The sequence below is a fragment of the Rutidosis leptorrhynchoides genome, chromosome 2 (genome assembly GCF_046630445.1).
Source record: "Rutidosis leptorrhynchoides isolate AG116_Rl617_1_P2 chromosome 2, CSIRO_AGI_Rlap_v1, whole genome shotgun sequence".
Classification (NCBI taxonomy): domain Eukaryota; kingdom Viridiplantae; phylum Streptophyta; class Magnoliopsida; order Asterales; family Asteraceae; genus Rutidosis; species Rutidosis leptorrhynchoides.
The window spans coordinates 474381963-474409427 of NC_092334.1; the positions used below are offsets into that span (position 1 = coordinate 474381963).

A 27465-nucleotide genomic window follows, 5' to 3' on the forward strand; every position below is an offset into this window, starting at 1 on the left:
CTATTAATCCATCCCCGTGTCCGGTAAAATGAACAATTATTGATATTTATAGATATCCCGCCCACCGTACCCGATTAAGCGTATGTGGTTATTTATATATACGTCAAATTGTAACCTTTATATTAAATTAACAAGATATCATTTAGTTAATTAAATATAAAGCCCATTAATAGCCCATAGTCCAATTTCCACAAGTGTCGTTCTTTTGTTCAAACCCCAATTATGGTCCAAAGCTCAATTACCCAATCTTAATATTTAGCCCAACATCACGATTAATTCAATTTAAATAAGCATAATAATAACTTAGCTACTAGACATTAATTTAAAAAGGTTGAACATAACTTACAATGGGTATTAATAGCGTAGCGTTACACAGACAGAGTTTCGACTTACAAACTTAAAACATTCGCCACTATAACCTTATTATTATTATTAAACTTAAATTAAAATTATATATATATATATATATATATATATATATATATATATATATATATATATATATATATATATATATATATATATATATATATATATATATATATATGAGAAAGGAAAAAGAAAAAGGTGTCTTGAATCGATCAGTTCAAAGTAACTAAATCGATCAGTTCAGCGCGCGACGCAACGGACCAAAAATTACAAGTCAACTATGCACAAGAATATAATATAATATATAATAAATTATATATATTATTATATATTATATTTATAAGCAGCCCACGTCAAAGAGATGAGCTGGAATACATACTTCCGCACTCGCGGAGCTGTGATGAATAGAACCTCCGCACTCGCGGAGCTCAACAGTTCAAAGTAGGCCCACTTTGAACTGTTGAGCTCCGCGAGTGCGGAGGTTCTATTCATCACAGCTCCGCGAGTGCGGAAGTATGTATTCCAGCTCATCTCTTTGACGTGGGCTGCTTATAAATATAATATATAATAATATATATAATTTATTATATATTATATTATATTCTTGTGCATAGTTAACTTGTAATTTTTGGTCCGTTGCGTCGCGCGCTGAAAGTTGGTTCATGTATCGCTTCCGGATTTTCGAACGCCTTTTCGTACGATTTAATATCTTGTACTTTGCGTTTCACGGATTGTACTCTTGTAATTTTTAGACGTTTCTCATCAATAATTTGAACCACTTGGATTGTACTTTGTACTTTTTAGCTTTTTGGTCATTTACGTCTTTAATTCGTCGAATCTGTCTTTTGTCTTCACCTTTTATTATTTAAACGAATATAACTTGTAAATAGAACAACTGCAACTAAAAGCTTGTCGTTCTTGAAGGATAATGCTATGAAATATATGTTCGTTTTTAGCATTATCAATTATCCTACTCTTCAAAGAGAGTTTGACAAAATTGGATGGGGATCGTTTCTCTCACTCAAAACCTACACATTTCCTTCACTTGTCAAACAATTCTACTCAAAGTTTGAATTTACCTCTGACCGAAAGGTAAAATTCACTCTGTTTGATCAAGACCATGTGATGACACTTAAGCGATTCGTCTACATCCTTAGAGTGCCAACAAAAGGAGCTGAGTTTTATGATACTGAGAATCATATACAACTCCTTCCCAAGTTCATTACAAGAAGAGCACTAACTCACTCTTCATTGATCCAGAACTAATACTAAGTACTCTCTGTTAAAAAGGTGTTTTTGACAGCGACATTCGACCGGAGTATGGGACAAGCAAAACGATCATAAGTCACAAAATCTTCTTCAGAAAATAAGGTGATGATCAAATATACATGACTGAACTTGGACTCATGTGGTGCCTAACCAAGTCCATACCAGTCAATCTTGCCTTTATAATGGCTTCAAGGATGCAATACCGTAAACAAGATCTTATGCAACCTTTTCCCTTTGGTCATCGTTTGACACTCCTATTCAAACATCTCAACGTATTGACCTTTACATCCTCTTCTGGGAACAAATGTATCATCACTCATGCATGATTCCATTAAGTGTTGTTTACAAGCATCTTAGGCTGTGTGATTTGTTATGTTATCCATGCATAATTTCATATATGCATATCTATGTTTCGTGTTTGCTATGAATAAAATGTGTACTTGTTATGTTTTTTAATAAATATCTTCCATCATGCACAATTTAAGGGGGAGCTTTACTCTAAGGGCGAGCATAGTTCTAGGGGGAGCTAACCTTTTTGCTTCGACAAAAGGGGGAGAAATATGGACACAAGTGATGTTACACTTGCGTATTTATAGCAAAATGTCCCTCATCACTTGTATGTTTGTCATCATCAAAAAGGGGAAGAATGTTGGTTGAATGTTGGTTAATGGACTAACCGAAAAAGTTAAGTATGATGCTTAACCAACGCATATGTTTTGATGATGACACACACACACACACACACACACACACACATATATATATATATATATATGCATAAGTGATGATCGATATCTTAACATTAAACATGCAAGTTCACTAATCCATACTTGATCTTGCAAATGACCAAGTCAAACAAAACTTATAAAATGAAAATAAAGATCGTTGAAGTACACGGTCAAAGTACGGTCAACCGTATACTTATCCGTAGAAGCCCAGACTGAATCTGCAATGCAGTTTTGTGAAAACAAGTTACACGGCCGCCACCACGGTCAACCGTAGTGCGACCGCAGAATTCTCTGTCACCATTTTTCATCAAATTTAGTTTGACTACTTCCTGACATCTATAATTCATAAAACCTTTCTCAACACGCTTAGAATAGATGCCCTCTCCATACTCAATTGAGTTTTGGTCATAAAAACACTGATCTTGGTCAATTAAGCTTAATTACATCTTAATGACAAAATTAACCTTGATTAGGCATAACACATAGGTGTTACTTGTGATCTTAAAACTTGTCTAGACATTCTTAGAATGATCACCAAGTACCAACACACATAAGCTAATGTCACTAGAACACTAATTACAATTAAAGATTACTTAGTGACAAATTAAGGCTAAATGAAGAACAATATTTTTAAGTATAACAAGTAAAGACTTGTAATCCTAAACTACACTTAGATACATTTAGGATGGTTACCAAGTCCCAACTAGAGATTGCTCTTCCCTTATGCATATGTTGGACATTATTGTGTGCTTACACATTAATCCTAAACTACACTTAGATACATTTAGGATGGTTACCAAGTCCCAACTAGAGATTGCTCTTCCCTTATGCATATGTTGGACATTATTGTGTGCTTACACATTAATCATGCAATATGTTATATAGCAAGTAAGCTTGCCAAAGCTTGAACCATAGTGTTATGCAAATATCCATATGATTGATCTTAGAATAACTATCTCTTGCTATGTGTGAGTATTACTTGCTACTTGCTAATATGTTTAATACTCATTAATCTGCCAACTTGATAACATGCTCTTAAACTTGCTATGTGTTATTAGTTAGAACAATAGGATTCAAGTAACTAGTTAAGTGTAAAATGGTTCACAAAAGAATAATGGTCAATAATTAATTTTGTCTTGTCTAAGTAACACATTGTGTAACATGTCCAAGTATGATTTAAAATTGATGTCTTTACACACTTAATGTTTGATTTACAAAGACATCATCTAATTAATCTCTACTTAGTCTTAAAATATATATGACTTGTGATTAATTGAAACTAGGAAGTTAATTACACGTTGACTAGTCTTTAGGATTGAAACAAATGCATTAATGAACCTAACTAAGTCTTGACCAAACTGAGATTACCCAAAATGTCAATCAAGACACTTCTCTAAGAATGTTGGGTTTACCACATTTGAAGTGTTATGTCATTTTCTCTCAATAAGACCAAATCTCACACACTTAATGCATATAGTACTTGTATAGGATATTGGGTTTCTTTTGCAGGTGCTAGTTGAAGTAAAGATTCCAAAATATGGTGTTCAAATCAGAGTCAAACGGCTATACAACGGATACATTTTTTGGACTGGGGTACGCACGGTCGAACCACGGTCGACCGTGCCTGTGACCGTGTGACAACGGCTAGTTTTTGAATCTCACTATAAATAGCAAGCATTGAAGAGCATTTGAAGCTGACCCTCTTGCATATTTAAAAGGCTTATTTCCAGAGATCACAAGGACTTTAATTACTACTCAAATGTGATCAAGCAAGAGAAGATTCTATGATCTTATAAATATAGAATTTGGTTGTTGTAAACTTACTAATCAAAATTGTTTATCTTGTGAGTTTACTTAGTGTGATGTATGTCCTAGTATTGTCTTAGGATCATCATTGCAAATTGTATAAGTCTTGTAACTTCAATTAGTAGAAGAATAGGCTAGCTTAGTGATCTACTTCCTTAAAGGGAGTTAGAAAGTTGATTAATCTTATTTGAAGATTAATGCTTGTCCAGGTTGAAGACAAGTTGAGCTAGGTTAGAGTTAGTCTTTCAAAGGGATAGAAAGATTAGGTTTGTTGTCTACCAAAGAAGTTGAACACTTGTAAATCGGATCTCCAACAGGTTTGGAGAAAAGTGCTTAGTGAAGCAAGAAATCTCGATTACTGTAATAGGGGAGTGGATTAAGGTGGATTAGTTAATATCCACTCGAACCACTATAAATCCTTGTGTCTATATTCTTTACATTACTCTACTTATCATTTTGAACATTTACACCACACACATCAAGTTTGAGTTGAATTGGTTGATCATAGTTAATCAAATTTGGTGATCAATCGAAAAAGTGTTAAAACGTATTAAGTAACTATTCACCCCCTCTAGTTACATACATATTGATATTTATTTATGTTGGTTCAATTATGCATGGTTGTATGATGTCAATAAAAGGAAGGTTGTTTATATATTCTTTTGTATATTGACATGGACCACCTTATGAGATGTTATGAATTATGATTGTTGATAAGACAATGGATTGATTGGTAGCAATTGTTGGGCTATTCAACGGGTGGTAATAATCCGTTAGAGAAGTTACAAGACAACATTGTATGGTTGTGAAATTACTGTTTTCTTACATAAAATAATCATGAAATTTTCATTCATTGACGAGGTATGTCAATAAACCATTTGATAAATTATCAAGATGGTACAAGTTAGTGAAACAAATATGTTTTAATATGAAATAAGGATTACATGTTGCTTAATTGATAACAAATACCGACATGTATTGAACATTGTTTATGCTTTGGAAATTGGTTGTGTGATGTATGTGATGACATCAAGTGACCAATATATCATTATGTTGTAGAAATTAAGCAAAGTATGACATAAGTATTTTAATACATGTAGAAGTCAACCATGGGTTATGGTTTAGTTGACAATGGTGATGCTAGGGCATATTGAGAATGTATTGAGTTCACAATTAATCAAGAAGATCATACATCTACAAGTTGATCGGGTTTTACAATTGGAATAGATGAGGTATCTTGGATCAAAAGATTGATGTTGAGATTATTAACAGTATAAACTTCTTGTCATTCCCTCTTGGTTCTAGAAGTAGATTGACAATAATATATTTATAATTATAATCTCACCATCTAATGTAATGCTAATAATTGTGTGCATAAGAATAATGGAGATACATTATCAAGGGTGTACAAATTATAGGTTCTCATTGATGAGTTGTGGAAAGTGAACATGCGCAATGAATAATCAATCAATTGATTTGGGTACTTGTAAGTTTCTTATGGTAAAATAAGAATTTAGTAAATACTTAGATAAAGAATTGTAAAAAGAAAAGAAATTGATTGAAGTCATAATGTATAAGATTAAAGTTCATAGTGATCCCTAGTTAGAGGATGTCCTTTGACTAAGACATGTAATTGAAACAAGTAGAAGTCTAGACACTTATGCCTTAGACAAATAGTATTTCATGGGTTGATCACGAATGGAGTGAGATATGTGAATTTTGTTGGGTCACAACAAAGTTTGACTAAATCACTTGACAAAGCATTAGCCGAAAGGGTGCAAAAGTTGGCTAACGATATGAGATTGGAGTCCAATTTAGATCTTCCATAGTGGGATACCCAATTTCCTTCTAATACAACACTGACAGCTTGAATTTAATGTGAAAAGCCTACTATCTAAAGATTGAAACGCATTTAATATATGATCCCAAGGTATGTGTTTGGACCTGTAAGATAAAGTAAGGTTGAAGTGAAACTTCTTAATAGTTTTATTGATAAATTGCATTGCGGGAGCAAGATTAAAGAAAACTACTTATGTGAACATGAAATTTTGCCGCTTCAAGGAAGCTTGGACTTGGCTTTTGATATGTTCATGAGATGATTGGGACACATGACTTGTAAAGTGTTAGGTTTAATTGTAGCAAGTACGAAACCGATGCGCATATTATCTTCAAATTTTTAAATGGATTGATGGGTTCAAACATTACGAGTACACTGATTTTCTAATTCTTGAAATGTGTAATATACTAGGTGGAAATTCAATTCATAGAACGTTTTCATTGATGCATTGGTTTGACTGTAAGTTTATATTTTAGTAAATCAATGATTACACTAAAATTGGGGGGGAGGGGGGAATTGTTGGTAATTTGGTGAAATCCAACAAATCATTTTAGTGGATCGGATTTACTAGGTTGAATGCGGAAGCAATCTTCAATACTCTAGAACAGATTTGGAGAGTGATCAAGCATAGAATAGAGGGGTCGGGTTCGGTCCATGCTTGTCAACAATGAGGAAGGATTTAAGGGTCAATTGAGTTTAACTCTTCGGTCCGGAGTAATGTGAATAACCCCTTATAAGATGAGAATCTCAGCAGGGATGGTTAAACGTGGACCCACCATCGACGGGTTGCCAGGTTAATGTTGGCTCAGGGTGGATTATAGGGTTTATGTTCATAGAACGTTACTTGTAGATCAAGGATAAGTCTAGTGATGTGCTATAAGTCTAGTAGCACATGTGGAGTCGCGCTATAAGAGAGGTGTTGCTGTCTAAGATACTAAAAATAGTATATGTGTGAAGGTCGAATGGATGTGCATTGCCTCTAGCTGTGGATTGAGTCCTTTATTTATAGGGTGAACCTTTTTGTCTTCTATTGCCACGTAATAGAGTTAAAAGGGTCGTGGTCTGCCAATAGTACCTCCTTGTGTGAGCTGATCTGACAAAAAGTAAAAAGTATTTTTGTCGGACCTGATTTTTGTCTGCCATGTGCATTCTGCCAGCTACAGCGTCGTCTGACACACTCACGTACCGTCAGTGCTAGAACAGGAATTGCGCCAGTTCCATGACCTAGCACCCATTTGCTTTAGCGCGCAATGTGTGTGGTCTATATGGCGATGATGTTTGATGTGCAACACGAGTTGATAGGGTATGCGTATCATTAGAGAGTGTGGAGTACACGTCCGTCAAAGAGTTAAAGAGATTACTTAAGTTGAGTGTAGTTTGAGGTGAATCAAACTAAGTTTAGGCTGTCTAGGCTTAAGGTGCTCCACACTAGATTGGTGGTGCGTCGCACCATATAATGTAAAAGGGACCATTTCATCAATAGAAATTTTTGAAGTGTTAAGGTAAACCGTACCACCTTTCTTGTACGTTGCACCATAAGGTAGGTTCAGCAAGAAACTTGCAACTTTTCATGTACGAGTTGCAATGGTTTACAAATGGTTGCGTTGTATTCCTGGACGTTTTGGAACATGTGTAACAGTTTAAGTGGTTTATTAGTGTACTAATCCACCATTTCAAACATGTCTATTGTCAAGTGATGTGTTATTTAATCATGACCCATTTTGAAAGGTTGCAACAATTCATATATCGGTTGAAGTAGATTCTTCTTTTTTATCAATCAAAACCCCTTCCCAAACTGTACAAGCTTCTTCCAAAGCATACGGCTTTCTGGATATAGATGGTGATATCTATACAGATGGATCTTATATATATGGTATAATGTACCACATGGGTTGATATATACACATTTTAACCCATTATAAATATGTCTTCATTCATTGAATAAGAGTTTCAGAATTTGATTATTCAAATCACACTTTCAACATTAAAACTTTGAGAAAATAGTTCTATAATTGCAAGGAATAATTATCTTTTATTCAAGACGATTATTCATCCTATTCTCATCCTAATCTTGATTTTGTGCTACCCATGACTAAGTAAGTCGAAATACTCGATTAAAAAAGTGTCTGCATGATTCTAGGATCAGTTCGGTTATTGATTCTCAACCCACAATATATATTGTAAGATCATGTAAACAGGATTAAACGATCTTGTATTCAATAACGAGTGCGGAATAACTCGTTATTGGGTTTAATAATCAAAACAGAAGCAATACTAATGATCTTAGTTAATAAAAAGACTTTAGAACGACTAATAATGATACAGATGAATGCTAAAGCACCAGGGAATCGGTTTGTACGTTTAGAGTAGGTTAGGATTCGTAACCCTAACAATGAACCAGAAATTTCTATTATATACACACAGCACGTGCAACCGTGCGGTTGCACCCTACAACCGTGCGGTTGCCCAGTCTACCCGTACGGTTGCATACCTGCAACTGTACAGTTGCATTCCAACAGTGAAAGTTAAACATTAAAGCGTTTCAACTTGATCGTAATGAAATCGGAGACTATAATACACCAACAAACTCCCCCTAGTACCCAGTTCATTATCTTGAATAACACAATATACTTTCACCTGCAAAAGACAAATAACCACGTAATCAAACAAATTCAATAACAGAAAAGTAAACCATTTACGTCATGTTATTACATCCATATCGAAATAAAATGAAAAATAAAACGTTCAAGTTCACAGTTCACAAGTTCAAATTTAAATGATAGACATTTAAGCATGAATATCAAATTAATAGCATGTGCGAACAGCCCGATTAAACTGAGTGGCCTGCTCCATATTCGGCAATTCATGAAAGATTGGGTGTCTCCGCAACACCTTTATATCCTCCTTACACAGATTTCTGATCCACCTCGGATCGATAATCCTAATTTGATCCAAGTTTCCACTAGGATTATACAGCAAAATAACCGCTTCTCCAGTTCGCCCATCATAATACTACCATCTAAAACGATTACCAAAATTCTGAAGCATTTTACGAATCAGTGCTGCTTCATAGTCCTTGCACGCTTATACTTAACCACTCGAACCCTGTTTCTCGTAACTTGATCGGTACGATGTGAAACTTTCGGAAATTGAGGCTCTAACACAGACCAGCCGTACTTGAACTCTTTCTTTATTTTGAAATGCATCCACTCACCCCAACCATCTGTTTCCCAGTACAACAACGGTAAGCGAGCCAGTTCCATCATCTCGAACTATGGTAACGTTTTGAGATCGACGACATGCTTGAAATAATCTACTCCATTTTTCCTTCTAACAGCAAAACAATTAAAATCTTTCAAATATGCCCAGCTGAGAATCTTTCCTCCAGTTACCTTTCCCGTTCGATCATAATATAACTTGTATTTCGGTTCCAACGGTACCTTCTTGAACCACGTCTTCGTACAGGAATTCTGATATTCCCTCCATTCACGATTCTTCTGTTTATTTATCGTCTCAAGATTCTCACCTTCTTTGTTAACACCTGGAGACTCACCTTCTTCAGCAGTTCGCTTCTCATCCATTTTACGATTCAAAACTTCATCACTTTGTTGTTTGAATAGATCAGCAAGCTCTGGTAAGTCATCCTCATTAACACTATCACCAACATTGTCATCATCAGAAGAATCTTCAATGATGACTTCTTCAGCACTATCATCACATGTATGTCTGTTTGCACGTGTACCAGCAGTATTCAGAGATTTCTCCACAGAAATCAATTGATCAACCTCTATACCGAACATTCTAGCTACCTCTTCATCTGTCATTATATGTACAATTTTCCCTTCCTCCACATCGTAGTTCAGCGAGCTAATCTCTGTACCTTGATTGTCCAAGAAATATTTTAACTTATGAATATCAACAGACAGAGGTTTAGGAAAATGTACCTCCTGGATCTGACTTACGTTCTCAGTCCCCTCAGATGAAGAGTCTGAAGAAAATTCGCTTTCGGTAGACAGGAGATCATCATCTATATGCTCCATTTTCAAACGAATTATCCTGTCTTGGGCATCAGCCTCCAACTTCCTTTTAAACTTTTGATCACGACGATCTAAATGTCTAATCCTTTTAGCCTGTTCCTCCATCAACTTCTTAAGTTCAGCCGCCTCCTTCTTTAATTTCTCAAGCTCAGAGGTCAAGGAGTCAACTTTAGCTGTCAAATCACTCACGTCCTTCTTCTTCTCTTTATTCTTCTTTAAAATATCATCAACTTTATTCACTAGGCCAAGCACAGTGGCCTGAAGAGTTGTAAAGACAGGATCAGTAGTCGCAAGAACTAACGAAGTACCTGCCTGTATAGAAGCAGCTGGTGGTGGAGCTTGTTGAGTTGGTTGAGTAGGTGGCACCGTAGGAGCCTGAGCTTGTTGAGTAGGTGAAACCTCAGCTCTTTGAGTTACAGTTTGAGTAGCAGAAGCACCACCCGTAGAATCAGCAACCCGTCTAACATAACCTATCTTCCTCTTCGGCCTTCTCAACGGTTCATCCTCAACAACCTCTTTTCGCTTTAAAGACATCAAAATATCACTACCTTCCGTCACCTCATCCTCCAAACTATAATTATCTATGTATTCAGCAGTTTGACCAGAATGAGAACCAACCTCAACTACCTCATCATCATCATCCGACTCAGTAAGAATCGGAGCGATATCTACCTTACCTGAATCACTATCATCGTTTCTCCACATCCTAGGGTTCCTTACCACATAGTCAGCCTTCTTCAAATAATCAAATAACAGACGGTTCGGTGGAGCTGGCTTACCCCTGTAGAACTTCAATCTTCTTACCAATTCATCAGTCATAATATTCAATTCAATACGATCTGAATCCTACTTGATGAGCTCGTAATGTTGAGAATCAATTACAAGCTGAAGAAACCTCGGATATAGCAGATAAGGATCAGATTTAAACTTACATTCTCCACCAGATAATCAAACACCATGCCAGAGAAGTTAAAAGACAAGTTCAGAATTAGAGCAACCATGGCTGGTTGCATCACAGAGTTTAGTTCGTCGTGACCTTCTCTCCTTGTGCTCAAACAATGAACAATGACATGAGCCAGATATCGAAAAGTCGGACAGAAACCCGACTTGAGTACCTTAGACTTGGTCAAATCCCCAGAATAACCAGCTCTCTGAAGACAGCCTTTGACCAGCCCCATGTTTAACCTACTCTTCATCTCAGCAGTGTCTCTGAATTTCCATAACCTTCTGATGTGCCCTTCAGTAACAATAATGGGCTTACCCTGAACAACACTGTTTAGAACATCAATTCGACGTTCACCATCCATCGTCTTTGATAAAGAAGCGTTCTTCCAGAACTCACGTTGATGAGAAGCATAAGGTGGCACAACATGTGAGATGGTCTTATAAATTCGAGACCTCTCTAAGAACTCCATAATTCCATGATAATCTGCTAAAGAATCAATCTTGTTCAAATTAGCTAGCATGTTGTTGTTGGATCCCACCAGTAGTTCATTATTACGCTCAGTAGCCTTCTTGGATCTAGACTTTGTGACCCTTCGAGGTTTAGACCTCTTCTCAGTATGTAGCTGTCCGGAACCAGAGCCGGTAGCCTTAGCAGTAGGAACATTAGACACAGGAGTCCCAGACATAGCTAGATCTGAAATAAACAAGCACAATATTGCAAACACAAAAATTATTATCCAAAAAATCAAAATTAGGGTTTCTGATGTGTACCCGTACGGTTGCAAGGAAGTTAAACCCGGTTGAAAGTGTAACCGTACGAGTGCATGCCTATTCTACACGGGTGCACCATTACAGGTTCAGATTTTGACTATGCAGTGCAACCGTGCGGTTGCACGGAACAGTACCCCGGTTGTGTGTTCAACCGTGTGGTTGCTGTTTGCAACCGTTCGGTTGCATTCATCCGGACTGTTAGGGTTTTCAAAACCCAAATCCTTCAAAATTGGTGTTGATCATCAAATAAATCATTGAAACAGTTCCTAACACCTCCGACTAACAATTTTTGATCATCAATCTCATTCAAAACTACTTAGATCTATGAGCAATGATTCAAAAAATGTAAAATACTAAAACACAATCAAAACTCAATAAATTGAAATCGATAGGTTACCTTATATAGATGAAAAAGATCACAACAACGAGATGGAAATGAAAAACACGATCAAAAGCTCCCTTTAGCAATTTGTGAATTTTGTTGAATTTTGCACTTAGACAATTTTGAAAGCACAAACAACCCACGGTTCGGTTTTTAGGTATTTATACCCATCATGCAACCGTGCGGTTGTAGGTCTGTAACCATACACAAATTATGCAGCCATGCGGGTGCAAGGTGTACACATACGGTTGTACATTAAGTCCAATAAACCCTTAAAACCTATGTATCCGGGCGGTTACATGGTGTAACCGTGTGGTTGCATTGTGTAACCGTCTGGTTGCATATCCACAAGATAAAAATTTAACTTTTCATTCCGTCTTTTCTAACTTTCATTTCTCGACAAACTCATGTCATCCAAATAAACACATTATCATAAAACTATCAGTTTTCCCAATCTAATCCATTGTTTCTCATTTTTATCAGCTTTCACAAGATCCCAATGTATTTCAAACTAAGTCAAATAACCTAATACCCGACTTATTGAACTTTTCTATTTTTCGGATCTTTCACACTTGCTTACTCCCCCTGGTCCACACATTCGGAGTTTATGAAATAACCACCAAATGATATGCCAAATTATACAGTATGAAACATGCAAAAATGCTAAAAATATACGAAATCTTCTTGTCTTTTGCATTTTAAAGTGAAAACTTTGAAAAACAAATGCAAACATATACATTATGATGAATGAAATCAATAAAGTAATCGCACAGTGAATATCACAAGCATGACATAACGAACTAATTAACTTTCTATTCATCTTACACAAACTGAATTATAATATCAGATTAAAATATCAGGAACAAACTATACATCTATCATAACATAAACACATCTTTTTGTGAAAAGAAGAATTTATCAATATTTTTCTCGGGATCAGAACTGAACTATAATTTGCAGTTTTAATATCGTCAATTTCTTTCATTCAGAACTTTTGTTCTATCTTTGATTTTCAAGTACCTACACTTTTAGTCTTTGAATTTCAATAAACTTATTAGACTTTCCTTCCAGACTTTTCGAAGATCACTTGCATACTTAGGTAAATAATCTTAAACTCAGTCCTCATATGAGATCGCACAAATTTATTAGGTAGTCAATTGAGCAAAATATATTGAAGCTGTCCGCTATCACCTCGATGTACTTTCGATTTGATTGAACAGGAAGCATCTCACGATGTTTCCAGCAACCCTGTCAGCCATGAGCTTCTACCTTAAACTTATACCTTTCGATTCAGAAGGCTTTGTTTGTCTCAATTTTATTGCATACTCCGAAAGAACACAGTTACCAGTCGCTATAAACCTCATGCTTGAGCGGAAAGCTAATAATGATGGAATGATATGATGTATTTGGGGGTGATGGAATTCTAAGTCAGAATGCCCTCCAAAAGATGTCCCCGGCTATCTAGATCAATCGGCATAACCCATATCACAGACAATAGATGTAACGTCCCTCTAGATGATAAGAAAAATCCAGCTAAATGATGACTTCAAGGACAGACATAATGATTTAAGTTTTCCAGATCTGAAACTCTGGCACTTCTCCCCCTCGAATATAGATAACTTAATTCGTTCTGATCAGCACATTGTTTGATCATCTTCCTCATTCAAATAGAATTCAATTGATTGATAGACACGAAGTCCAAACTTTGATATTCCTGAATCTTTGTTGTGGAAGTGGTGCACCATCTTTATTAACTTCATACAATCATATATACATGAATAAAATAAAACATAATACACATTTTTTGTTTTTGTTTTTTTTTTTTTTTTTTTTTTTTTGAATTTTCTGATGTTACTTTTTAACTTTCTAAACATAAATGAAAATAAACCATACATGAAATCAAAATTACAACTTTGATGATGATGCCCCACATTTTAAGATGAATCACACTTCAACTTTAATCTTTGGCGTTGAAGTAGTCTCCTTTGATACATTCTCAAACTGATATTTGTCTGTGATACAAAATTGTACGTTTTGACCCGTTCATAGTGAGAACACCCCCTTTGGATACCTGACTAACCTAATGATGTGTTTTGGCCTAAGCAATAAAGGTAAATAGAAACTGGTATAGGTTCTAACAGAGTAAACTCACCTTGTAGACTTACATGGCAATCCTTCACTAGCATATAAATCATAGTAGGGGAGACCTCAACCGTCGGTTGAGTTCCTGAACGATCATTTCTCAATACATTCTCAGTGATAGTTATGTGACTACCGTCAACCGCTGTAAACCTTTCCATGGTTTCCTTGCCAATATTATTTACTTTATGCTTAAGTGATCCTTTCATTCCAAAATTTAATCCACAAATTTTATCAACATTCATTAACTAATCATGTACTACTTACTTTTTACGTAGAACGATTAACATGCAAGTTCGGTAATACAATCATTTTTCATTTTCACATAGCAACTTCTCATTTTCTGATTTTTTTGATTTTTATGTCTTTTTCATTTTTCAATGTTTTTGTATTTTTTGATGACGCAACTTTCTCAACTATTCTACTTAACAAAAAGTATATAAACACAATTTTTGTTTTTTTTAATTTTAGAATGCATAACAGAAAATAAAATGATCATGCAAACCAGAAAATAAACTAAGTAACATGCAAAAATGATGCAAAATGCAAATATACAAATGACACAGATAGGATGGTTACTTCAATAACTCTCTATCAGACACAACCTCCGTCCTGTCTTTCACTCCTAACACATTTAACAGAAATAGGAAACGAGCCCTTTGGGTTGTTGTACCTATTTGTAGGATATCTATTAGTTTCTTTTCATAATAGTCCCTAATGAAATGGTACTTGATCCCTATGTGTTTGGTTTTAGAATGATTAACAGGGTTTTTAATAACAGTAATAGCAGCAGTATTATCAACATATATAGGAGTTTTTGAAATTTACAAACCGTAATCTCGAAGCTGTTGTTGAATCCAGACAACTTGAGACGTACAACTTGCAGCAGCAATATATTCAGCCTCACACGGTGATTGTGCGACTGCTGTTTGTTTCTTACACTGCCAACTTACCAACCTGCTACCAAGAAACTGACAACCACCAGAGGTCGATTTGAAATCTCTTTTACAACTCCCGTAGTCAGAATCACTGTATGCCGTTAGATCAAACCCATCCTTACACGAATACCATAAGCCCAAACTTGGAGTTCCCTTTAGATAATGCATGATCTTCTTTGCTGCTAACATGTTATTTACGTTTGGTTGTGCTTGATAACGAGCGCACAAACAAGTTGCGAAAATGATATCTGGGAGAGATGCCGTAAGATACATCAAAGTACCAATAATAGCCCTGTATAGAGTTGGATTGACTTTTTCCCCTGTATTTTCCGGTTTAATCTCGTGATTCACCAAAACAGGATTTTTGGCAATTCGTTCATCTTCCATCTTGTATCGGCTCAAGATATCAGATACATACTTCGATTGATGTAGAAAAATGCCTTTTTCCGTTTGATCAACCTGCAACCCTAAGAAGAAATTAATGGCCCCTAGTGAACTCATCTTGAATTGTTTCTGCATTTCATCCTAAAACTCATCAACCATTTTCTGATATGTTGACCCAAAGATAATATTGTCCACATATACCTGTACCTACATTATATCGTTCCCCTTTTTTGATAAAGAGAGTCTGATCGATGACTCCTCGTCTAAGTCGTTCTCTATCATATAGTTTGACAGAGTAGCATACCAAGCTCTCGGGGCTTGATGAAGACCATACAGTGCCTTTTCTAAGAGATACACCTTTTTTGGGTGATGTGGATCAACAAAACCCGGCGGCTGAGTCACATACACCGTTTCTTGAAGAGTGCCATACAAGAATGCACTCTTCACATCCATCTGAAAAACTTTAAACCCTTTCCACGAAGCAAAAGCCAAGAACATTCGAATAGCCTCCAGTCTAGCAACCGGAGCATAAACTTCGTCATAATCTATTTCTGGAATTTGCTGATATCCTCGAACAACCAATCTTACTTTGTTTCAGATCACGATTCCTTGATCATCTGTCTTATTTTCAATACCCATTTCAGGCCATACGGTTTACAGCCGGAAGGTGGTATTACCAACCTCCAAACACCCAAGTGATTGAATTGTTGAAGTTCCTCCTGCATAGCTAAAACCCACTCATCATACTGCAACGCATCTTTGACATCTTCAGGTTCGATTTGCGACACAAAGCAACAGTGCGCATTCCTGAAGATTCTTCTGGTCTGATTCAATTGAGTATAAAAAGCAGTAACACCGTTTGCAGAGGGTGTAACACGCTCATCCGAAGCAGAAGATTCACCTGTATTAGCACCTGAAACACCTGCAGGGTCAACAAAAAAATCATCAAAATGTTTAGGGAGGGATACAGTTTGACTAGACCATCGTAGTCCGGCTATTTTAGTAGAATCATCTGTATTGGTTTGTAAAGGATCCACATTCACAGTTTGAATAGGTTCCTCAATCACAGGTTGAATAGGTTCCTCATGCACCACGTCCTCATAAACCTCATCAAGATACAAATCCTCCCCCTCAGATTGTAATGTCGATTCCTCTAACGCAGGAACTAAATCATCAAAAATCTAATTCATCATCATTAGGCCCTATCACCGGTGCTCTTTCTTCAGCCACAATTGGTACTTGAGATTGCACACGCACATCAGACATACGTTCAGCGGAGATACGCATGTTTTACATCATCTGTGCATCAATCTCTTCATCCTCAGAGTCATCCTCAGGAAGATAGAATAAATCAAACAACTTATCATAGTCAAACTGCCACGTATACCCTTTACCAGCTGGAATTGCTGCATGTCTTTGAACATCGATTTCGGTACATTCTTCAACGCACCGAGACTCCAAGTTTTACACCCGTTTACATGCATTTCCATAACCCAAGAATCTACCTGTAACCGCTTTCGAAATGAATTTCCCACCTGTATCTCTAACCATTATGGTATAAAGAGAACTAAACGGCTCGAGATGTTTGATATGTGGTTTCCTTTTCAACACCAGCTCATAACATGTATTGCTGTGACGTTTCACAACAAGAACTCTATTCATCGTATAACACGCATTCAAAACTGCTTTACTCCAAAAGGTAACTGGTAATTCTGAGTCAACCAACATGGTTCTGGCAGTCTCAATCAGAGTACGATTCTTTCTTTCAGCTACACCGTCCATCTGCAGAGTGTACGGTGAACTGAATTATTGTTGAATTCCTCTCTCATTGCAATACTCTTCCATCTTCTTGTTTTTAAACTCAGTCCCATTATCTGTTCAGATTCGTCTTACCCTCAAATTGTATAACGTTTTAAGTCTAGTGATCAGTAACCCGATTAGTTCAAATGTATCAGCTTTACCTTTCAGCATCACTACCCACGTGAAACACGAGTACTCATCAGTAACTACTAAGCAATAGGAATGTCCAGTGATACTCTTCTAGTTGATTGGACCGAAAAGATCATATGAAGTAACTCAAGAGGAGTATCAATCGAATGATGTTTCTTAAGTTTGTGTGGTTTCTTAGCTTGCTTCCCTTTCTTACACGGCACACAACCATCAGGAACATGAAACCCTTTTACATTAACGCCTTCCACCAAACAATTGTGAACTAAATGGTTTATTTTCCTGAAACTCAAATGACCCATCCTCTTATGCCATAACATAGACTCCTGCTCAGTAGCCTTGGACACAAAAGCCTGATGCCCTGTCGTTGCCTTAACATAAGCCTTTGACATATCAAGAATGTACAAGTCTTGACATCTGGGTGCCGTCATAAGACTCATATTTTCTGAAACTTTATAATCCTTTCTTATAATGTACCACTGCTGTTCATCAAAAAGAACTTAATGCCTCTTATCACACACTTGAGAGACGGACAACAGGTTATTTGACATTTCCTTCACGTAAATCACTTTGTCAAAACTGACCGATGAATTCAAAATCATCCCTTGAGCAGTTATAAATCCTCCTTGATCACCGGCAAATGAAACAAGTCCACCTTTAATTGATTTAACATCATGTAGCAGAGACATGTTTCCTGTCATGTGTCGGGACGCCCCACTATCAACAGTCTAAGTATTTTTGTTTGGACAGTAGGCGGACTGCACAAATAAATAGAAAAATGATTAATTTGAGGGGGATACCCATGCCTCTTCGGCAATGGGTTTCCCATTAACAGAGATAACCTTTTCATTTCCCTGTGAGTGGTACCCAGAACACTAGTCCCATTACATCCCTCGTTGGTTACCCACATTTTGCTTTTATGTAAAGGTTTCTTAAAATACACATTATCTTGCACCACCCGTTTATCATTATCAATCTTGGACGGATTTTCATGAATCACATTTTCATTAGAACTTTGTGTGTTAGGTCTAGATGATATATGCTTCTTAGGAGGAGAAGCTGATCTAAAATTTTGAAACTTCTTACGGGGACTCAGCTTAATCCTCCTCCTGGGTGCTATGAAACGTTTAGGACAGTGTATAGCCCTATGACCTCCCAACCCGCAATGAAAACATGGACGTGTAGTCTCTATATCTTCATCCCTAAAATAGGAATCAAATCTAGGTCTATAAGCAGGTAGAGATCTATGTCTCTGAGGTCCGGGTGGAGACCTCCTGATTACAGGAGATCTCTCAGGAGTTCCAACCGGTATACTTTGGTGGTGAATTACACGCTAGTTTCAAGAAGCCCTCCTCCTCAAAATTAGGACCTTTAATAAATTTAATTGGTGATCGGTTCCTAATCCTGACAGGTCTCTGATTAGCTGAGTTTTTCAATATCTTAACAGGTTTAGGGTTAGGTCTATCTACCTTATTGGTCTTATCTACCCCTACTTTAGGAGTATCAGTTGTACCTACCTCTTTACCTTTTTCTTGTTCGATCTCAGTTGGTTGAATTGGAACAAAATCTTCACCGAACTGTTTGTCAGGTGGTGAGAAGCTAAAATCATGCTCAAACGGTGGAGGACACTGCTTATAATCACTACTAGTTTCTTTTCCTCCTATGTTTTGACAATACTCTAGAACAAAAGTAGACCTCTTATAGATATATGCCCTATCTCTTTCATTCTCATAACTAATCCTAAAGGATTCTTTATCTCTCTTAAGGTCATCTATCTCAGGGATCTGTCTCATAATGGTCTGAGTATTTAAAAGCACATTTAACTTCAAATCGGTCACCTAGTTGTCTAATGTTTTAATGATTTTCCTAAACTCTTTTTCTCTAGATTTAAAAATCAAATTGTCCTCATACTGCTTCTTAAGAACCTGATTACCCGTTTTAAGCACATAAATTTCCTGTTCTAAGGCAGTACAATTATTACAGTTTAGGCAAATGTCAGACAACCTTTTAACATGTTCTTCTAAAGTCACACATCTAGTACACGTCTTTACTGACTCCTTAAGTTCATTCAGTTCCTGATCTAAGCTAACACATTTTTCACAAACAATATTAGTTTCAGGAGTTACCTTAGCTTTATTAGAGGAGTCTGTCATAAATACATAGAGACAAGTGACCTTCTCCTCACCAGATTCTGATTTAGACTCCGATTCCGACTCTGAACTTGAGCTATCTGAACCTAACTCCAAGTTGACCAACTTTTCCTCATTAAACTCCTTCATCTTAACAGTTGTTGAGTTGCACACAGATGACTGACCAACATACACACAAGATTTGTTTGAGTCATCATCTGAAGAGGATGACTCACTGTCTGTCCATATGTCCCCATCACTGTGAATGGCCCACTTAAACTTCTCTTGCACCCTTTTGTTCACAAACCCTCGACGCAAGTAATTCGCCCAGTACCATGCTCGGTCAATCCTATCTTCCATTCTGCATCCTAGGCACTTGCACTGCTTATCTCTACAAACACAACCCATCTTTTCTCTCTCTCAGCCTTTTCTTTTTCAACCTCTTCCTCAGTAATTTGAACCCTCACAACATTCGCATGATGATCGAAAGCATCAGTTACATCAATAGACCAGTCATAGGACTCATCATCATAGGTAACAGCTAAGGCCTTAGAAGACTCATCCGCTATTAGAACGTTGACCGTATTTTTCGATTCTCGCTTCTGATTATGGAATGGATTATGAAAGCCTGGTTGCTTCGTCTTAGTACAGTTTCTCTTAAAGTGACCCAACTCGTGACAATTGTGACACCTAACTTTGTTCATATCGGAGCCAAACTTGGTGTTCTTTCTCACACCAAGCTCTTCTCCCCAGTCTTCTCAATATACCTCTTTGCCATGCAAATAACACTTCCCATAGCCCAGAGAATATCCATTTTCTCCATCTCATTTTCATCTATCTGATCATATTCCTCCTGTTCCAAATGATTGTTCCCAATTCTTCCATGTAACAAATCATTCTAAGAATTCACAACCATAGCGACCAAAGCCATATCCTCCCCAACCCCTTGAATTGTACGCAAGCGAATATTTTTAGTTCTCAAGACCTCGGTACTCGCATCCTTGCTTAAAGTTTTATGATAAAGAACACTTTGTGGTGCAGGAGTGACATAGCTAGACGTTATCTTCCGAGTATTTGAAGTAAAAGCTGTCTGAGGTGGAGCGTGTTTCTTATCTCTGAACCAATTTCAGGAGCTTTGTAAACCACGGGATTTTGAACTGTCTCCAACCTTTTCAACCTTTCTTGAAAATCAAGATCTTTAGCCTGTAGCTTAGTAACCAAACTGCTAAACGAGTTATCCAGAATTACAAAAGACTTCTCAATTTCTTGAATAATAGGATCCCACTTTATCGGTAAACCCTCACGAAAGCACTGTACCATCTTCTTATTTGGGAACACAATATTAACACGTTTAAGCTCTATCAATAAGTGATGATACCTAGCAACAACATCTTTCAATGATTCATCAGGCTGAACAGCAAAATTCTTCCATTCTTTCTTCAGAACCTTACCCTTAGTTTTTCTATACTCAGCACTCTCCTCATTTCCACTCTCAATAGCATTCCGCAGAGCATATGTGGTCTGATGCGTCTCAAACTGATGGAATATTTCCTTAGAAAGAGCCTGATTAAGATGGCTGTATGCTTTGCATTCTAGGTTGTAATCTTCTCTTTCTACTGCATTGAGCTCCATCGGAGTCTTGAACTCACCATGATCCTTAGTCGGAAAGGTATATTCAACCTTTAAGAAGTTATACAACCGAGAGTCTATGCCATTCAATGAAATCAAGAATCTAGGTTTCCATTCAGAAAAGTCATCCAATGATTCAAGTCTAGGTACACGATAAGAACTACCAATCTCATTTTCAGTCTTAAGTAAATGATGAAGACCCGACGAAGAAGCACCCACGAGAGCTGACTGCATTTCTGAAGTTTCAGAAGTGTCTGACATTGTAACCGTACGGTTGCAATACACGGATGCAGAAATTAATACGGTTGAACTACCCGGGAGCACAAGTTAACATGGTTGCAGGTTTGCAGAATGTAACCGGGTGGGTATATACGGTTGCAATGTGTAACCGGACGGGTACAAGCTGTATATGTATGATTGCAGTGGAACATGGTTGGATTATAAACGGTTGGAGATTACACGGATACAGAGGTGTATCCGTACGGTTGCAGTAATCGGGTGATGTATCCGTACGGTTGCAGTGTGTAACCGTACGGTTGTATTCTTGGTCGAATCTGGGCAGAAAAGTGCACAGAAACTAGGGTTTTTGTTAGGGTTGGTTCTAGCACTCGATCTGGATCAAATTTTCAGGTTTATCACGTACAAAACACTCAATATGACCAGATTAACACTTTTTCTTAACAAAAACACAAATAAACACGTAACAATTATGAGATTTTATGACTTTTCAATAAAAAACCCAAAAACTCAAACTTGCTAAACGATTTTGACAAAAACCGAACGTTTAATCAATCACACAAGCTCTGATACCACTTGTAGGATCATGTAAACAGGATTAAACGATCTTGTAATCAATAACGAGTGCGGATTGGGTTTAATAATCAAAACACAAGCAATACTAATGATCTTAGTTAATAAAAAGACTTTAGAACGACTAAGAATGATAAAGATGAATGCTAGAGCACCAGGGAATCGGTGTTTGTACGTTTAGAGTAGGTTATGATTCGTAACTCTAACAATGAACCCGAAATTCCCATTATATACACACAGCACGTGCAACCGTGCGGTTGCCCAGTCTACCCGTACGGTTGCATACCTGCAACCGTGCGGTTGCATTCCAACAGTGAAAGTTAAACATTAAAGCGTTTCAACTTGATCGTAATGAACTCGGGGACTATAATGCAACAACGTATATATATATATATATATATATATATATATATATATATATATATATATATATATATATATATATATATATATATATATATATATATATATATATATATATATATATATATATATATATATATATAACAAGGTTTAATCTTGGTTAACTACAACCAGTGGATCCTTTAACACTTTGTATCGAAAGTTTTCTAATGTACGTGATCCGAGTCTAAAACATTGTTATATTATCAACTGGGCTAACAATTAATATTTCTTGAATGAGAGGCAAACGAAAATTTAAATCAGATGGTAATCATGGTATGATTGTTTTATATTTCTTAGTTATGCAATCAGACCTTTTAAATGTTACCGAGAGATATCTATATGTATGTTAACTTGTTTTGACCATATAAGAAACCAAATCACATGTATGTTTGTTTTTGTGAGTTAATAAAATTTCTATTGCTTTTCAACAAAAAAATTAAAAAAATAAAAAAATAAAAAAAATAAAAATAAAAAAATAAAAAAAATCACAAACAAACTTTATAAAATCCCATAAACCTCAAACCAACATAGTATAACTACCTTGCGCAATCACAAGCATTACTACAACGATATTAGTCACATAAAACTAATCCCCTTGTACTAGAAAACAAAACAACCACAATCATTAACCTAAAACGGCAAATTATTACCACCACCAACAGACGCTGAAGCAGTAGCAACTGCAATAGCCGCACCACTACGCTCAGCATGACATAGTTGGCGAAGCTTGGTTGGGACATACCAAATAGAAAGGCGTGGATGTGTATTAAAAATAGCATCAATGTCCCAACCCTGACGAGCTGCAATCGACACCAATGGCTTGTAACAAGCTTGTCTCCACGCCCCAACGTTCTCCCCTCTCTCTTTAAACGCCCTCCTTAATGCATTTGACGCCTCTTCATCAAGACAATGCAGCGCATAACAATGAACGTAGTGTCTCATTTTTGGCTTGTTGATGTAACTCGCACCCGCCTTTTTCGCAAACCTAAACACTTGGTTTGTCACCTAAACCAATATCACAAGTGTTACAAAAATGTTAATAATGTTACTATTACAATTGTTATACTACAATTGTTATACTGATACTGATACTGATAAATATAAAGTTAGTTAAAAGTATATGATGCTACAATAAATTGTACACATGTGAATTAGGGCTATAAAAAAGCAAGAGAGAGAGGTGGGTTTAATGTAGGCCGTACAACACGTGTCAAGTAGGGAATAGAGCCAGCTGTTGGGGCATGAGACAGATCTGAGTGAATGATTCTGGGACTCCATCTTTCCCTTGTTATACATAACTTTCTCTAAATTTACAGGACAACACAAATCTTTAAAACTGACTACACTCAAATCATCATTTCTTTACCCTTTACATATTTTTACTCTTATCCTACTCTTTTTTTGTCATTAAAATAAGAGCGTATTACATACACATACTCATAAAAATAAGAGTTACATCATCATCATCATCATCATCATCATCATCATCATCATCATAGTGTTTAAATGTAGAAAGAAAATCATAGCATAAGGTAAATAATACAGTAATACAACCTTGATCATCAGAAGTTAAATTCATTCAAAGTTGCCTTATTAAATGCTTATTCTAATGCATGCAATTTTTTTCTATTGAAAAGTACAATGATTTATTGTTTCAAAAGAAGAAAAATAGCATGTTAGTAATTACCTTCTACCACATGTTTTGTGCTAGCTGTGTCTTACTATCAAAACATGTCACTTTAAGTAATTCTATATGTGCTTACATATATAAAGTATAAAAGATGAATATTTTGGGAAATTCAAAAGAAACGTTTTGTGCTAGCTGTCTTACTATCAAAATATGTCACTTTAAGGCTGGATGCAATGGAGTGTTAAACTCCACGTTAACGGTCGCCAGAGTAATAACAAAGAGTGGGAGCAAGTTGTTAATGGAGGTTCAGCCACTCCTGCAACGAGGCTTTGACGGAAAAAGGTGGACCCACTATTTTTTTATTTGTACCTTGTGTTTAATTGCTTGTACATTTTATATTTTATAGATATATTTGTGGGTATATTTAGTTTGAAATGGAGTGTATGATAGTGAAGGTTTAGTGAAAGGAATGTGAAATAAATGTTAAAGTGTTTGTGCTAATGTGGCGCTGATGTAATATGAAAAATGTATGTTAAAAGAATTGAACCATTGTAAGTGGCCTAAGTAATTCTATATGTGCTTTCATATATATGAAGTACTGTATAAAAGACGAATATTTTGGGAAATTCAAAAGAAACAAGGGATTCATCAAATAAAATACCTAACAATAACATGTTAAATTATAAAAGTGTAACTTTCATTTAAATATAGAACACCTTTTAAGAATCAAAAATCATCTTTCCACCAAAAGTTACTAACTTCAAACATTAAATTCATGCTAATAATAATTCATATATATCAAATGACTAAGAAAGGTGTAAATCGAAAATACCTTAGTAGGACATTTTTCACCTCTCTCTTTAGCAATAGTTTGAACTTGAATCAAGAAATCACGACATTGTTCATAAAGATGAAACAAATAATCAAGTCCATTCTTTTTACCACGCGCCACTTCACCCGGTTCCGTGACAATGAAAGGATGCTCCCGTTGCCGCTCTACGCCGCCACCTCCCCCGCCGCCATTTTCAGGATCTTCATCACTATCATTCTCATAATTATCATCTCTACCACCAACTTGTGAAGTTGATCCAATTCTACCCTTAGCTAGAATTTTTTTATTCCTCCGTTGACCACCGTGTTTAATCTTTCCTCCGCAACTACCCGCCGCTAGCTCCCATGCCCCTCCGCCGCCACTCCCCGCCGCTTCATTCTCTTGTTGTACCGGTTCCTCCGACAAGCCTATATATATTTAGAACATTGTCATAGTATCATAAAAATATTAATAACTCAAGAAACAACCATTTTTTGTGTATAAAAATCATTGCTTTTCACTACAACCAAATCTTATGAATTAAAACGTGTAAAAATTAATATATTGTGTTACAGTTATAAAAGAATAAAAACTATTTCAAACATCAAAAATGCTAGCAAGTAATTAAGTAAATATACATATATATACACTTATATGTAGATCAAATTAGAAATAATGAGAAACTCGCTACTTAACAGGGAGTCAAATGAAATTAAAAGGTTAAAATGTTAAATAAAATTTGCCACACATCTAAGTGCGAAAATTCAGCAACGATTGATAGATATCTTTAAGCATGAAGTATTACATTTTAAAATTTTGAGTATGAATACTTATATTACATATGTTACATTATATTATTTCACACATGTCTTTATTAATACAACAAGCTAAAATAATGTCCACAAAATCAAGTTTTTTGTTTTAGTGATTATTCATTTATTTGTGGCAAAATTAAGGTTATTGTGATTATTTCTGGCAATAGTTTTAGCTCTAGCTAGTGGTTATCATAATCTTTAATTTAAAATTGCATGGAAAGAAATTAAACGCATGAAATAATATATAGTACTAAAGTACTAATAATACTAATACTAAATGGAGGACTATACAAACCTTCTTGAGACAAAGCATCAAGTGTGTTAGTGTTATCAGAAGAAAGAATATAACGCCTTCTTGATTCCTCTTCTTCCAAACGACGTCGTTCAGCTCTGACCGCCGCTTTAATCCCATACCTTTCACCCACAAGTAGGTCCCATCGAAAAATATGAGACAAACTGTTCATCATTTCATCAAGCTCTTCATCTTTCATATCTAACAGAGTATTCGCTGTAAACCCAAGTTCAAAAATCTTTGTTGCCGTGAAGTACCTTACACCATAAGCATGAAACACTTCTTCTAACCCACCAAGGTCCCTACTTTCTCGGACTAAATAACCACCCATTCCGGCTGACGTGGCACCCAGGGGCGGTGGCGGCGGCGGCGGTTGTTGTTGTTGTTGTTGCTGTAGTGTGATCGGTTCGTATAAATTACGAGCCACTGGTTGAGTTAAAGTGGCTCGTGTGTCCCATTTGAATAAGTTTGCAGAGAGTGATTCAGGGTCCATTTTTATTTCACAGATGCAAGTTTTTTTTAGGTGTATGGTTTTATTATTTGTCTTGTTTGGGGTATATAAAGTGGATTATTTTCTGATGACGACATTGCCCTTTGTCGTTAAGTGATTATTTCCATTTTCATGTTACTTTCTTTTTAAGTTTCTTTTCTTGGAGGAAAGTGTGTTGGATTTAAACTATAAGGTTCCAACTGTATTGGATAGTTGAAGTTGAAGCCTAACTAGACGAAAATGGATTTACTACTTGTACCGTACAAGTAAAGTAACCATACTTTTATTGAATATTTTTTTTTAAATAGTAATATTTAGTAGGCTAATTAGAGAAACGATTTTTCAAAAGTTGAAAATTATAGAAATGGATGAACCGGCGTTTCATTCATCGGTTTGTAGTTTTTTAATTCAAACAGGCAATTTAAATGCCGGTTTGTAGCCACGTTGCCCTAATCGTACAACCTTTTCCACTAATCTGACACGATATGCAAACTGGCAAATGAAATGCCGGTTTGAACCCCAAATTTTTAAAGATTTTTTTTCAGTTTTTCAAACTGTTATTACTGTTTTTTAGCCTATTATTTCTGCAAGGCACCTATCATATCATAGTCCATTATGATAACCCACACTACATTGACCCTTTAGTTGAGAAGTTGGTCGACGAACTTGTTGTTGACCATAGTATGAAAAAATTGTATAAACGAGTTCATGAGGCTAGAAGTAAGGGGGACTATAAATTATGTAACCAGCTTGTATCGAATTTATCGCCTATCGAAAAGACAAAACTTGTTGAATTTGTGCAGGTTACTAAAGAAGCCGACGAATGGCTTATGACAAAGGCATACGCGGATGATATTGGAGTAGGTTCCCGAAAATTGTCGGATGATGGAACCTACAATCCC

The 27465-nt window shown here is 36.2% G+C and overlaps 1 protein-coding gene across 1 annotated transcript; it reads right to left on the bottom strand.

Moving 5' to 3' along the window:
- Window positions 1-23155: 23155 nt before the first annotated feature.
- On the bottom strand, window positions 23156-26575 carry LOC139892595 (floricaula/leafy homolog). The gene is made up of 3 exons (XM_071875705.1): window positions 26077-26575; window positions 24988-25394; window positions 23156-23530 (listed from the first exon to the last, which is right to left on the bottom strand). Exons 1-3 carry the CDS (start codon window positions 26564-26566, stop codon window positions 23156-23158), a joined length of 1272 nt encoding a protein of 423 aa, XP_071731806.1. The 5' UTR covers window positions 26567-26575.
- Between the last annotated feature and the right edge of the window lie 890 nt (window positions 26576-27465).